At 41.7% G+C, this 15,177-nt stretch overlaps 1 protein-coding gene across 16 annotated transcripts in view; it reads left to right on the top strand.

Annotated features, from left to right (window-relative positions):
- AGK (acylglycerol kinase) overlaps nucleotides 1-15,177 on the top strand; it is a 104,628-nt gene that overhangs the window by 34,783 nt on the left and 54,668 nt on the right. For 9 of the 16 annotated variants that reach the window (XR_014833093.1, XR_014833096.1, NM_001143699.1 and 6 more), the window contains 3 exon segments: nucleotides 2,015-2,054; nucleotides 6,125-6,204; nucleotides 13,024-13,099. Coding sequence is in view for 13 of the 16 variants with exons in the window: in NM_001143699.1 (NP_001137171.1) it covers nucleotides 2,015-2,054; nucleotides 6,125-6,204; nucleotides 13,024-13,099 (196 nt within the window). In the remaining 3 variants the exon portion in view is untranslated. 16 annotated transcript variants of the gene reach the window in all.

Below are 15,177 nucleotides of genomic sequence, written 5' to 3'. Positions count from 1 at the left end.
GTGACCCAAGCTGCTGCAGTCGGATTCTTAACCCACTGCGCCACAGCAGAAACTCCAAAAATTGTTTAATATTTTTAGTTCAAACTTAAATATCAAAATTAGATTTGAATTACTGTAAAAATGCGAAATTCAAGGTCACTGATGTTAAAAGTCTAGACAGAAAATTTAAGTGAAATGACCCTTTCCTTCTTTTAGTTCTTTCCTGCAAATTGTTGGTCATGTTTTCTGGGTATTAGTTTTCTTAACTATTGTTAACCAGGTTGAAGTTACTATGTGAGCAGAGCCGGCAACACGCATTAGAATTGACTTTTGGCCTTCCCGTCGTGGCTTAGCAGAAACGAATCTGACTAGTAACCATGAGGATGCAGGTTCGATCCCTGGCCTCGCTCAGTGGGTTAAGGATCCAGCATTGCTGTGAGCTGTGGTGTAGGTTGCAGACACGGCTTGGATCTGGCATTTGCTGTGGCTGTGGTGTAGGCTAGTGGCCCCAGCTCCGATTTGACCCCTAGCCTGGGAACCTCCATATGCCGTGGGTGCAGCCCTAAAAAAAGACCAAAAAAAAAAAAAAAAAAGAACTGACTTTTACAAGGAGAAGATTTTGGAACCCAGTAGGCAGTGAGCCATTTAAATTGCTCTTAAGGGATAAGTGACACGAACACATTTTAGAAAGCTTTATGCTAAATAGATGAACATATTCCGATAGAACATTTTCATTTTTGCAAGCCAAAATTTTGCTTCATGCCAAAATTTTCCATTTATGATATAATTGAGTATCTGGCTGTGATATAAAAAAAAATAACACATTTAGATAAAACACTAGCTGAAGCAACTACACATCATATTTATTTCTGGCAAATGACCTGAGTAATTTCTACTGGGTAAGAAAAATGCAGGCTATGTGCATTAGTTTTCTACTGCTGCCTTAGCAAATTGCCACAGACTTAATGGTTTAACACAACACAAGTGTATTACCCTAGAGTTCTTTGGGTTGGAGGTCCAACTCAGGTTCACTGGGCTAAAGTCAAGGTGTTGGCAAGGACAGTGCTCCTGGAGGCTCTGGGGAGAACCCCTGTCCTTGGCTTAACAGTTTCTAGGGGGTACTCACCCTCCTGGACTTATGGCCTCCTTCCATCTCCAAAGCCAGCAAGGTTGCGTCTTTCTGACTATCGTCCCATGGTCATATTTGCTGCTGGAGTTTCTCTCCAATTTTTTTTTTTTTTTTTGTCTTTTGTCTTTTGTCTTTTTAGGGCCACACTCACGGCATATGGAGGTTCCCAGGTTAGGGGTCAAACCAGAGCTGTAGTTGCCACCCTACACAAGAGCCACAGCAACATCAGATCGGAGCCGTGTCTGTGATCCACACCACAGCTCCCGACAATGCTAGACCCTTAACCACTGAGCGAGGCCAGGGATTGAACTGGCAACCTCATGGTTCCTAGTTGGACTCGTTTCCACTGTGCCTTGACAGGAACTCCTCTCTGCAATTTTTTTCTTTTTTTTTTTTTTTTTTGGTCTGTACTTGTGGGATGCAGAAGTTACGAGGCCAGGGATGGAACCTGCACTATAGCAGTGACAATGCTGGATCCTTAACCCACTGAGCCACCAGAGAACACCAAGCTTCTCTGCTTTGAAGGACCCTTGTGATTCGATTGGGCCTACCTGCCTAATTCAGGATTCTCTCTCCATCTCTACATCCTAAACTTAATCACATCTGGAAAATCCCCTTTGCCACCATATAAGGTAACGTCCTCAGGCCCTAGGGATTAGGATATGGACACTTGACATCTTAGAGGGAAGGGGTATTACTCTGCTCTCATAATGTGGAAACACAGGATTTCATTCAGAGAAAGTATCTTTCAACTGTGCCCATGATTTGTTACAGGCCTTTAAGGAACTATCACTTGGGTGTTTTATAGGGAAAAGTTATACGTATTTTTAAAAATGACAGTTATTTGTTTGGATTTTAATCTGCTTATTCAAGCTAATGCTCCTTCTCTTTTGTTTACCTTGATAGTGATAACCTGCTAAGGAGAGCAGCCTGTCAAGAAGCTCAGGTAATGCCATTTAACATGAAACAATTAAAAACCCGTCTTATCTCCACCGTGCAGAAAACTCAGCCTGTTCCAGGGGGCTCATGCGGCACCTTGCATCAGTGCAGTTTGTCTGTTTGCTCCCCCGTTATCAGGGGCTGGGTCAGGCTGCGAGCCAACTCTGAGCAGGACTTGAGGAAGTTGACCATCTGGTGCAGAGCAGTTCTAACACCCACCCCCTCAGACTGGTTTACGTCTGGCCTGGTCCTGAGAACACAGAGCTGGGCCAGCTGAGCCCTGGGAATTTGTTCACCTCTGCTGTGGCCCTAATCCGAAAAACCCCCAAAGATACCAGTTCCGAACAGGTGTTGGCTCTCAAGTCCAATCTCCTTAAAACTGTTGGTTCGTATTTTTAAAGCCTGTCTCTTTCACGCAACGGATTCGTACCCTCTGCATTGTTATCCCAGTCCCGTGACTTTGCACTCAAATGTTCATCTATCTGGTCGGTTTGGTTCCAGATGAATTGTAAATCCTTTCAAGTTTACGACCACAACTTTGTTCTTCCCTCCCCTCCGCATGTGTACATTATACCTTGCAGATGAATTTGCATGCCTGAGGTGCCTTTTGGTTGTATGTCATTTAAGCTCATGATGTCGTAAGTACCAAAAAACCCCCCATGAAGTAAAAACTGACAAAGGCAGGATGTGTCTAGGAGAGGTGAGGAGCCAACCCCATGTTTGCTTCTGAAATGTTTTCATGCCTGACAATGACAGTAGATGCTATGAATAAATTCCCCTCTTTGGTGATTCTCAGTATTCAATCCGTGTTTTAAGAAATGGATTCCTTTTTTTTTTTTTAAATCTCGTATGGCTCTAAGTTTTTTTGGAAGTCAATTGAAATAACGCTTTAATATTAAATTGGAAGTAGTCCATTAGCAACTGGAAAATCCCGTCCCTCTTGCTCTTGCAGGGAGAGTGGTCATGGGGTTCTCCCTTTCTTTCTTTCGTTTTTTTTTTTTTTTTTTTTGGCTTTTTTAGGCACTACAGCTGCTGGCCTACGTCACAGAAATGCAGGATCTGAGTTGCGTCTGCAACCTACACCACAGCTCATGGCAATGCCAGATCCTTAATCCACTGAGCGAGGCCAGGGATAGAACTCAACACCTCATGGTTACTGGTTAGGGACCCGGCGTTGCCATGAGCTGTGGTGTAGGTCGCAGACGTGGCTCAGATCCCACGTTGCTGTGGCTCTGGCGTAGGCCCGTGGCTACGGCTCCAATTAGACCCCTAGCCTGGGAACCTCCATATGCCACGAGAGCGGCCCTAAAAAAAGCAAAAAGACAAAAAAAAAAAACCAAAAAACAAAAAAACAACTCTCATGGTTACTAATCAGATTCCCTTCCGCTGCGCCACGACGGGAATTTCTAGGTTCTCCCTTTGTTGTGCAACATAAATGCCTCCACCTCTGAGTTCCATCTCCTGTTACTTTATCAAGGACCCTGCTCCTTTAGTTATTTCCTCCCTTGCATTTATTTACCTCTTCCCACTGTTGTTCTTTTTTGTTGTTTGTTTTTTGGCCTAGACTTGCAAGGGCCAGATGTGGGATCTCAGTTCCCAGACCAGAGATTGAACCTGGGCCGCAGTGGTGAAAGTGCTGAGTCTTAACCACCGGGGAACTCCCCCTCTTCCCATTGTTCTGATGCTCCACTTACCCCATTTAGCTCCTTCCTGTCTGGAAAAAGGAAGTGAATTCATCCTTATAGCTTCCTCCCTCTAGTTACTTTTCTTGTGTGTATCCTTCCTTTCTCAGTCTAAATTCTTTTTTATTTTTTTTTATCTTTCTTAGGGCCCCACCCACAGCATATGGAGGTTCCCAGGCTAGGGGTAGAATCAGAGATGTAGCTGCTGGCCTACACCACAGCCACAGCAATGTGGGATCCGAGCCATGTCTTTGACCTACACCACAGCTCAGGGCAACACCAGGTTCTTAACCCACAGAGAGACACCAGGGATCGAACCCGAGTCCTCATGGATACTAGTCAGGTTCATTACCGCTGAGCCATGATGGGAACTCCCCAGTCTAAATTCTTGAACGAATGTAATTTATTTTTTTTAATCTCACATAAATTCACCTCGTTGTCATCTCTTAGAAATGCCTTAACCTACGGAAAAACCTGAGACCTGAGTTGCAAGTGGGTAGGAATTCTAACAACTAAAACTTCAGGACCAGGAGGAATAATCTGGAACCATAGATCTGGAATCTGGCAGGTTAATTAAATCATTTCTGTTCAAATTCCAGAAATAGTATGTATAGAAAAAGAACAAATTACAATATTTAGAGATTTGGCAGCAAAATGTTAAGGTCTCACTCAGTAAGAGTGAAAACAGAGTAGAAATTATAATGTGCCAGAAGCTTTTTGCAAAGAAATAGTATGTCTTCCTGAAGTATGTAGAAATAGAAGTTTATTTTTTTATTTTATTTTGTAATTTATTATGTATTTATTTATTTTTGCTTTTTAGGGTCGCATCCATGGCATATGGAAGTTCCCAGGCTAGGGCTCGAATCAGAGCTACAGCTGCTGGCCTGCGCCACAGCCACAGCAACACAGGATCCGAGCCACATCTGTGACCTACACCACAGCTCAAGGCAACACCAGATCCCTAACCCACTAAGTGAAGCCAGGGATTGAACCTGCATCCTCATGGATGCTAGTTGGATTCATTTCTGCTCCGCCATGATGGTTCTGAAGTTTGTTTTTTTAAAGCAGGAAATAGACAATGGTGAGAAAGGTTCTCCAGTGGGCTGTCAGGAGGTGATTAAGTTGGAGTCAGTTACTTAATAAAGATCTTGGTATACCTTTCATTTTGCTGCCATCTTTACTTTGTACTTCCGTGCTTGAATTCTGCTTCCTTGGCCCAGACCTGCTCTCTACCATCTAACCCTCAGAACTTTGCCCTCTCTGGGGCTTTCCTGTCCTATTCTTTTTGTTGAGCGTCTTCTCCAATCCAGATGGAGCAGCAGTGACTGCCATTAGTTCCACTCTGACTCTTCACACCTAGTCCTCTGTGCTTCTTAACTCTGCCTCATCCTTCGCCTGCTCTTTAGAGCTGATGCAGCAGAAGTGTGGGTTTGGAGTTAGCTAGCTATGCATTCTAGGCTTGTAATTTAGTAACTCTTTTTGACTTTGACTTAGTCTGCATCTTGGCTTTCTCATCTGTAAAATGGGAATATTTAATACCTCCCTGGGTTCTGAGAACTAAGAACAATATATGAAAGTGGCAAGTACTAGGTGCCTAGTACATATGAATTACATTTCCTGTACCAGTTGAGGCTATTTAGTTATCATACAAGGTTGTAAAGAAGGATGCAAATTACGTTTGGGTTTTTATGTCTATAAAGATATGAAGATTAATTGGTAACCCAAAGATTCTTCATGGAGAAGCTTTAGTAATAGGTTAAAGGAGAAAAAAAGATTATATTCTGAAAACTAAAAACAAACTTCCCTTTTGACAGACTATGGCCTCATTGGTCATAAGAGACTTAGCTGGAGTTCCCGTTGTGGCTCAGTGGTTAAAGAATCATGAACCATGAAGTTGCGGATTCGATCCCTGGTCTTCCTCAGTGGGTTAAGGACCCAGCATTGCCATGAACTGTGGTGTAGGTTGCAGACGCGGCTTGTCCCGTGTTGCTGTGGCTGTGGTGTAGGCCAGCGGCTACAGCTCCAATTCGACCCCTAGCCTGGGAACCTCCACATGCCATGGGAGCAGCCCTAGAAAAGGCAAAAAGACAAAAAAAAAAAAAAAAAAAAAAGAGTCTAGCCATATCTTATAGAGCAAAGCTGCTTACCATTGCTCTGAATGAAGCAGGGTGCTTTATTACAATATGAAACTCAGCTTATTTTCTTTAAATAATGGTGTACTTTTGTTATTGCTTATGGTGGTGTTGTCAGTATAAAACCATGAAAGAGTGTTTGTTTCTCCAGTGTAAACACCCTGTCTTCTGGAGATAAATTATTTTGGAATGAAAGAATATATGTGCCCACTGACTGAATGAAGGGACATTTACTGAATTTTTTCATTTTTTTCCCCTTTTAGGTGTTTGGCAATCAACTCATTCCTCCCAATGCACAAGTGAAGAAGGCAACCGTCTTTCTCAACCCCGCTGCTTGCAAAGGGTAGTTCAGCTTGTGATTTGTTACATATTCAGTTTTTCTAAGGGGAAAAGAGTCACAGACCAGCAGGTAGCTGGTTGGATTGCGTGGGGTTGGAAGACCTGGGTTCACTACTCTTGTAGCAATAAGCTTCGGTTGTAACGTAGAAATCCCAGTTACTGAGATATCACTGCAAAGCTACCTGATGCTTAGCAAACTTGTCTCAGTAATGTTTAATAATTATTCCAGAATTAACACACTCAAATCAGTCTTATCTGCTTGGCGGTAGCCCCCTTGGGAGCAACTTCTGCGGCTGCGATGTAATGATGCGGGCTTCGGTGTCACAGGTTGTTCAGAGATGGCCGAGAGCACTATCGCCTTGTGCGGTCAGAAGCATTGTTTCCACGTAGTGAATGTTGACCTTGGCCTTGGAGGTTGATTGGGAAGACCACTGAGGAAATGGCCCACAGGGGCAGGGGCCTAGAGACAGGATGCCTACTTAGGGCCCTTGCTGTGTCCCAGGGTGGTCTGTAACCTGGTGTGGCTGGCCTGGAGGGGTCTTGTGAGTCAATTGTAAGAATTAAGATGTCAAGACTAGTTGGGAACGTAGTGAATAGTCATGTATTTATTATTATCATCATCGTCATCATCATCATTATTATTGCTTTTTTGGGCCACAACTATGACATGTGGAAGCTCCCAGGATAGGGGTCGAATCAGAGCTACAGCTACAGGCCTACACCACAGCAGTGCGGGATCCACTCTGCATCTGTGACCTGTATCACAGCTCACAGCAACGCTTGATCCTTAACCCACTAAGTGAGGCCAGGGATTGAACCACATCCTCATGGATACTAGTTGGGCTCATTTCCACTGCGTCACAATGGGAACTCCAGTAGTCATGCATTCATTCATTTATTGTAACAAATGTACCAGACTGATGCCCAATATTGAAAGTAAAGGAGGCTGTGTGTGTGTGTGTGTGAGTGTGTGAAGGGAGCAGGGGAGTATGTGAGAACTCTGTGTTGTCCACTCATTTTACTGGGAAGCTAAAAACTGCTCCAGAAAAATAAAGTCCATTAACTTTTAAAAAGTACTGTAAGTGGAAAAAAGTTTTTTACGTTGCTGGTTAGGTGCAACTCTTATTCAGTTGGAAAGGTAAATAAAAAGATTTTTGATGGCTTTTAGAAGAAATCACTTAAAATTTTAAATTGGAGTTCCTGTCATGGCATAGTGGAAATGAATCCTACTAGGAACCATGAGGTTTCGGGTTCAATCCCTGGCTTCGCTCAGTGGGTTAAGGATCTGGTGTTGCCATGAGCTGTGGTGTAGGTTGCAGACACGGCTCGGATCCCGAATTGCTGCAGCTCTGGCGTAAGCCGGCAGCTGTAGCTCCAATTGGACCCCTAGCCTGGGAACCTCCATATGCCTTAAGTGGGATTCGTTTTGTCTTGATTGAGGATCAGAAAGTTAATAAGTGTTTATTATATTGGATTTTAGAAGATCAAAGTCAGATGACAGTAAGACAATAAGAACAACAACAACAAGGATAGTTGGGAGCAGCTTCTGGGGTAAAATTAGTACTGTCTGGAGAGAAACACAGGGGCTTTAAAATAAGTTCCTCCAGTCATTTCTGGGGAGGTAGTGGGTGGGGCTTCACAGTTATGAGGACTGGTCATGACGTTTCAAATTTTCTTTTTTGGCTCCCCTGCGGCCTATAGAGTTCCTGGGCTAGGGATCAGATCCAAGCCACAGTTTCAACCCACCTCTCCGCTGCAAGCAATGCTGGATCTTTAACCCGCTGGGCTGGGCTGGGGATCGAACCTGGCTTTTGCAGAGGTTGGGCTGAGGATTGCCTCCTGGCCTTTGCAGAGGTGCTGCCGATCCCATTGTGCCACAGCAGAAACTCTGCCTTATTTCTTTTCACTTCAGCAGTTTAAGATATTTATCTGCAGATTGTCTAACCTGACCCCATACTGTCCCTAACTGAATCTTTTTTGCCCACCTTTGTTGGAGCCACTTCCCACCTCCATAAACATGCCAATCGTTAGGCCTATGATCATTCTTGTCTAAAGCCAACTCTAAACAAAAATACCAACAAAGGAATGGGTTCAAACATGACACAATCAAAATACCCAAGATAACTGGCGTCACTGGTGGCCTGTGACAGAAGCCAACAGGAAACAGTGTGGGTTTCAGAGTTTGAAGGACCAGGCCTATGTACTCCTTTCTGCTCTGTGATACTGTGAGTGGGGCTTAACTTCTTAAATCCTCCCGTTTACTTGTCTGTAAAATGGGAAGAGTGATAGCACAGACCTTATAAAAATTACCTTCTACTCCTTTAGGATTAACTGAGATTGTGCCTGTAAAGTGTTTGGCATTCTTTCTATTTCATAGTTAGCACTCAATAAAAGACGTAGAAGCTGCCGCTATCTTTATTACTGTCCTGGAGGCTCAGTTTAAACCCTTCTCCACTGGGCTCTCCCATCCTCGTACCCCTCCTTCCACCTGCCTTAATGTCACTGTTCTAGGTCCTGTTCCTTTAGAGACCTAGTAAGTTAGTAACGTGCACATTCTGATGAAATAGCTGGCAATTTAAGCTGTAATCAGTCATTTTGAGTTCCTACTTCTAAGAGAGATTTGCATTTTTTAAAAAAACGAATAAACTATTTTTTAGAGCAGTTTTAGGTTCTGTAAACATGTTTACATGTAAATGTATTTGCATTTCAACAAGAACCTGCCTTTATCTACCAGCGCGAAGAAGGCAAGTTTTTCTTTCTACGGTCACTGGTCACGGTCTCCTTTCACAAGGTGAATCCCTGTGTGCTTCTAGGAAGCAGCCATTCTGAAACTCCCCAGCATCTTTTTTTTTTCTTTTTTTCTAAGCTTTCACTGTTGAATTGCACTATTTTTGTCGTCTTGGCCCTGCCCTGACACTTTATTTATAATTTATTATGTAGCTATTTCATTATGTAGTGCTGGTTTAAAACTACATCAGAGCTTTAGGAAATAAGAGAACTGCGTTTAGCATTAATAAATAATACATGAAGGAGTAATTATTTTGTGTGTGTGTGTGTGAACCTGGAAATTGCTGTAAGTATAGAAAGCCTTTATTTAGCTCTGGCACTATCTCACCCTTAATTATATAATAAATAATACATTTCTTACTGGTAACACTTGTTTTTCAATCTTTTACATGGAACATTAGAAGGAAAAAAAATGTCATTACTTCCATTTTAGAGATTTTTCTATGCCTGTGGCTTCACATAAAGATGTGAATAAATACCCAACTGTTCAAATCTTCTTTTTTTTTAACTTGAAGTATAATTGATTTATAATATTGTGTTAGTTGCAGGTATACAGCAAAGTGATTCGGTTATATATTTTTATATATATATTTTTTTCATTCTTCCAGGCCTTTTTCTGTTATAGGTTATTACAAGATATTACATATAGTTCTCTGTGCTATAAAATAAATCCTGTTGTTTTATCTGTTTTATATATGATAATTTGTATCTGTTAATCCTCTACTCTTAATTGTCCCTTCCCCCTTTGGTAACCATAAGTTTGTTTTCTATGTCTGTGAGTCTGTTTCTGTTTTGTAAATAAATTCATTTGTATTATTTTTTACCTTCTACATGTGAGTGATAGTGTATAATATTTGTTTTTCTCTGTCTGACTTATTTCCTTTAGTATGATAATCTCCATGTCCATCCATGTTGGTACAGATGGCATTATTTCCTTCTTTTTTATGGCCAAGTAATATTCCATTGTTATAGGTACAATTTCTTTATCCATTTATGTGTCGGTGGTATTTAGGTTGCCTCCATGACTTGGAAGGGTATTGTAAACTCTGCTGCTGTGAACATTGGGGTGCATGTTTCTTTTTGAATTGGAGTTTTCTTCTTTTCCAGATAATACTCCCAAGAGTGGGATTGCTGAATAATATGATAGCTCTATTTATAGTTTTTTTTAAAGGAACCTGCACACTCTTTGCCATAGTGGCTGCACCAGTTTACATTCCCACCAACAGTGTAGGAGGGTTCCCTTTTCTCCACCCCCTCTCCAGCATTTATTGTATGCAGACTTTTCAGTGACTGGAGTGGGATGACACCTCATTGTAGTTTTGCAAATCTGATTTCTTTAACTCAGAGGAGCTTATAGATGTGTTGTAAATGATTAATATAGCAGAGTGAGACTTTCCAGAGTTTTGCTTCTTAGAGCTAGATCTGCTCTGCTTCCAACTGATCCTTTCTGTCCTTTCTCTTTTTAAAAAATCTTTACGGCCATCCCCTCGGCCTATGGAAGTTCCAGGACTAGGGATTGAATCTGAGCTTCAGCTGCTACCTGTGCTGCAGCTGCGGCAGTGCTGGGCTGGGAATCGAACCCACGCTTCCTTAGCAACCTGAGCCACTGCAGTCAAGTTCTTTACCCACTGTGCCACAGTGGGAACTCTACATCTGATCCTTTCTTATCAACCTAGTAATGAAAGCAACCTTGCAAGGGGAAATGTTTTGCAGTATCACTAACTCAGCCTTTTATTGTTGGGTTAAGTCCCAGAAGTGGTGAGCTGGAAAGGCGAAATTTCCAGTTAGCGTTTCGTGTTCATTCTAATAAGCACTCAGAGTAGTAGAAAAGAGAGGGGATATTTGTTTAATTTGCTGGTCATGTGCTCAGGTAGAGGCCCTTGATTCCAGGTATTCTTTTGGTGCTTGTGAAAATTTACTCAAGCTTCTTAATTTTTATTTTAATTCATAATAAATGTTTTGTGTTCTTTGTGCCTTTGGGTAGTTTTTTCTTTTTAGTTTGAAGAATGTTGAATTTGGTCCATGCATAACTATACATGTTCCTCATTTGCTACCTTTTCATCTCTTTCTAAAATAAAATATCCTTGAGAAAGTCAAAGCATGCATCACTGATTAAAATAATAATCTTTTTGAAAGAGGACTGAGTAAATGTGGGTGTAAAAGTTAGATGTTTGGTGTTGATAGTTTGGAAAGTACATTTTTTTTTTTTCTTTTTAGGGCCACACCTGCAGCATATGGAGGTTCCCAGGCTAGGGGTCTGATTGGAGCTACTACAGCTGTCGGCCTACACCACAGCCACAGCAACGCAGGATCTGAGGCACATCTGCAACCTACACCACATCTCACAGCAACGCCAGATCCTTAACCCACGGAGCGAGGCCAGGGATTGAACCCCGCAACCTCATGGTTCCCAGTTGGTTTCTTTCCACTGTGCCATGATGGAAACTCCACTTTTTTTTTTTTTTTTTCTGATGTGATAGTTGAAAATATTTGGGTAAAAGACAAATCAACTGATGGGTAGGTTTAACATTTATTCAACTTTGAGACCATGCCCCAGGGTCTCTTTGCAGCTTTTGCATCCCTTGATCCCTGGGCTATGTTTTTGAATCCTGACCTGGACTGGACAAGAGTCACTACCAGAGTGACGTATGTGATATTTTTAAAACATGCAAACTCTTCTAAGAGCTGTTTACTCTTTCTTTATTATATCACAATCGTCTCCCTTCCTTTTCCTCAGAATTTACATGTCTGCATTTGGGACAGGTTATTCATTCATTCATCTGTACATTAATTCATCAGGTGCTTAACTCAGTACCTTCTGGGTGTGCCAGTCATGATCCTGGAGGCCAGGGGACTCCAGGATTAATAAGGTTTGGTGTATGTTTTTGCAAGTCTTCTGGTCTAGTACCGAAAGCTGTCTTGGAAATCACTAATCATCATAAGAACATGAAAGTTCTGGAGTTCCTGTCGTGGCTCAGCAGAAGCGAATCTGACTAGCATCCATGAGGATGCAGGTTTGATCCCTGGCCCCAATCGTGGGTTAAGGATTCCGAGTTGCCATGAGCTTTGGTGTAGGTTGCAGATGCAGTTTGGAACTGACGTTGCTGTGGCTATGGCATAGGCCAACATCTACAGTTCCAGTTTGACTCCTAGCCTGGGAACCTCCTTATGCCATGGGTGCAGCTCTAAAAAGACACCAAAAAAAAAAAAAAAAAAAAAAAGAAAGCTCCTAAGATAGATGTATCAAGTGCTAGGGCTACGCACAGAGAGGCATGACTTGGAGGTTTGGACAAGCAGTCAGTTATCCCATTGTCAGATTAGGTAATTTTGAACGTTTTCCTTTGGCAGCAGAAATTCTGCCTTCATGGAAAAGAATTTCGCTCTTTCTCCTGGGATTTCACTACAGGGATAAAACTCAAGAAATGGGGATACCTTTAGTATTTGAAATTGTTAAAAACGATGTATCTCTCCTCCAAAGGTTTTGCCCACTGAGTTAGAATTAAGCAATATTCTGTTTGGTTTGGTCTGTTCTCTCCGGCCCCAGGGAAAATGTTAAGAGTAAGTACATTCGCAGTCCACCACTGGAGTATAAACAGGTCCCCTGAAGACTTATGACATTATACTTAGGCTACAGGTGTTTTTGTCTGGCTTGTGGTGCTTCCCCAGCTCCTCTACCTGTCTAGCCCACAGTAGATGCTCAGTAAAGGCCTGTTGAATGAATCAGAACTCATTGCCTGAGTGGAGCCATATCTAGAGCACAGTCTTCCTCTAGAGGAAGTAGGTTGTGAACTGTAAGCATCCCCAGTGAACAACAGCTTGTGTACTAGACAAAGTACAAACTCCTGGAGGCCCCACAGTGAAAGAGCCCATGCTTCTACCCAGAGAAACTTGGGACTCATCCTTAGCCTCCTCCTGCACTAGAACAAATACAGGAAAAACACTATCCTTGTCCTATTTTAGAGAATATGGTTGGGCTTTTTCTTTTTCCTCTCGACAACTTGTGTTAAAATATTTGTATTTTTCCCTCTGTCTACAGCAAAGCCAGGACTCTATTTGAAAAAAATGCTGCCCCGATTTTACACTTATCTGGCATGGATGTGACTGTTGTTAAGGTGAGAACTGCTCTAGAATGTTGATTTTATCCAAGCTACCCCTCCTTATAATATACTCCTCTTTTTTTATTACCCAGTGAATTTGTTACATTTATAGTTGTACAATGATCATCACAGTCCAATTTTACAGGATTTCCATCCCACACCCCCGACACATCCCCCTACCCCCCAAACTGTCTTCTTTGGAAACCATAAGTTTTACAAAGTCTGTGAGTCAGTATCTGTTCTGCAAAGAGGTTCATTCTGTCCTTTTTTTCAGATTCCACATTATCAGTGAAAGCATTTGATATTGGTGTCTCATTGTATGGCTGACTTCACTTAGCATGATAATTTCTAGGTCCATCCATGTTGCTAAAAATGCTGGTATTTCGCTCCTTTTAATGTCTGAGTAATACTCCATTGTGTATATGTACCACATCTTCTTGACCCGCTCCTCTGTTGATGGACATTTGGGTCGTTTCCATGTCTTGGCTATTGCAAATAGTGCTGCAATGAACATTGGAGTACATGTGTCTTTTTGAGTCATGGTTCCCTCTGGATAGATGCCCAGGAGTGGGATGGCCGGATCAAATGGTAGTTATATTTTTAGTTTTCTGAGGAATCTCCATACTGTTTTCCACAGTGGTTGCACCAATTTACAATCCCACCAACAGTGTACTAGGGTTCCTTTTTCTCCACACCCTTTCCAGTGCTTATTATTTGTAGACTTTTGGATGTTGGCCATTCTGGCTGGTGTAAGGTGGTACCTCACAGTGGTTTTGATTTGCATTTCTCTAATAATGAGTGATGTTGAACATCTTTTCATGTGTTTTTTGGCCATCTGTACGTCATCTTTGGAGAATTGTCTGTTTAGATCTTCTGCCTATTTTTTGATGGAGTTGTTTGTTTCTTTGGTATGGAGCTGCAGAAGATGTTTATAAATTTTGGAGATGAATCCCTTGTCAGTTGAATGACTTGCAAAGATTTTCTCCCATTCTGTGGGTTGTCTTTTTGTGTTGTTTAGGGTTTCCTTTGCTGTGCAGAAACTTTGAAGTTTGATTAGGTCCCATTTGTTTATTTTTGTTTTTATTGTCAACACTCTGAGAGGTGGATCTGAGAAGGTGTTGCTGTTGTTTATGTCAGAGAGTGTTTGGCCTATGTTTTCCTCTAAGAGTTTTATAGTGTCTGGTCTTCTATCTAGGTCTTTAATCTATTTTGAGTTTGTTTTTGTGTATATACTATATCCTTCTTGACTTAGCAGAAATCACTTATTACATAAGAAGACAAAAAGCGGACAAAAGCAGAGAAATCAATATTGTATTGTCACACTGGTATTTGATGAAATAATTTTGGGGGAAGTTCGTGGTGCATTGGAAACAAACCCAACTAGTAACCATGATGTTGCGGGTTCAATCTCTGGCCTCGTTCAGTGGGTGGGGTGGGGATCCTGTGTTGCAGTGAGCTGTGGTGTAGGTGGCAGCTGTGGCTGGGATCCAGTGTTGCTGTGGCTGTGGCATAGGCCAGCAACTGTAGCTGATTCAACCCCTAGCCCGGGAAGTTCCATATGCTATGGGTGTGGCCCTAAAAAAGCAATAAATAAATAAAATAATTTTTCCCCAAACATTGTCATCTTCTCATTTTAAGAATCGGATTAGATGGCGGCATGAACTTGGTTCCTTTCATCTGAAAGAGACAAGATGGGGAACTATTTTCTCTCAGAAGATCAAAGTTGTTACAGAATTCTTAAAGAATTCTCTTCCTAACTATAAAAAAAAACTAAACGTTTGAGTAGTTCATTTAATCCCCTGGCAGTTCCACTGACAGGTAAACATTTTCTTTCTGGCGAGGAATTATCTCCGGTGAGGAATTTTAAGTGATTAAGCGTTAGAATTTTCAAGATTTGGGTCAGAAGAAAAGGGGGGTAAAAATAAGTAAGAAGAAATTGTGCTATTTGAGAAGATGTCTCAGGTCTACATTTTGTTGACTTTTAAGCAAAGTGTGTGGTGTATACATGGGCGTTTATATTTGGTGAAAATCACCATTACCATATGTGTAAGTCTACAGTTTACCTATTTTTAATATTACACACTTTCATTAAA

This window comes from Sus scrofa, chromosome 18 (genome assembly GCF_054392235.1).
Source record: "Sus scrofa isolate SSC_HxYL_T2T_F1_AM1 chromosome 18, Sscrofa_HxYL_maternal_Yorkshire_Landrace_v2.0, whole genome shotgun sequence".
NCBI lineage: Eukaryota > Metazoa > Chordata > Mammalia > Artiodactyla > Suidae > Sus > Sus scrofa.
This window is presented reverse-complemented; position numbering and strand designations above follow the sequence as displayed.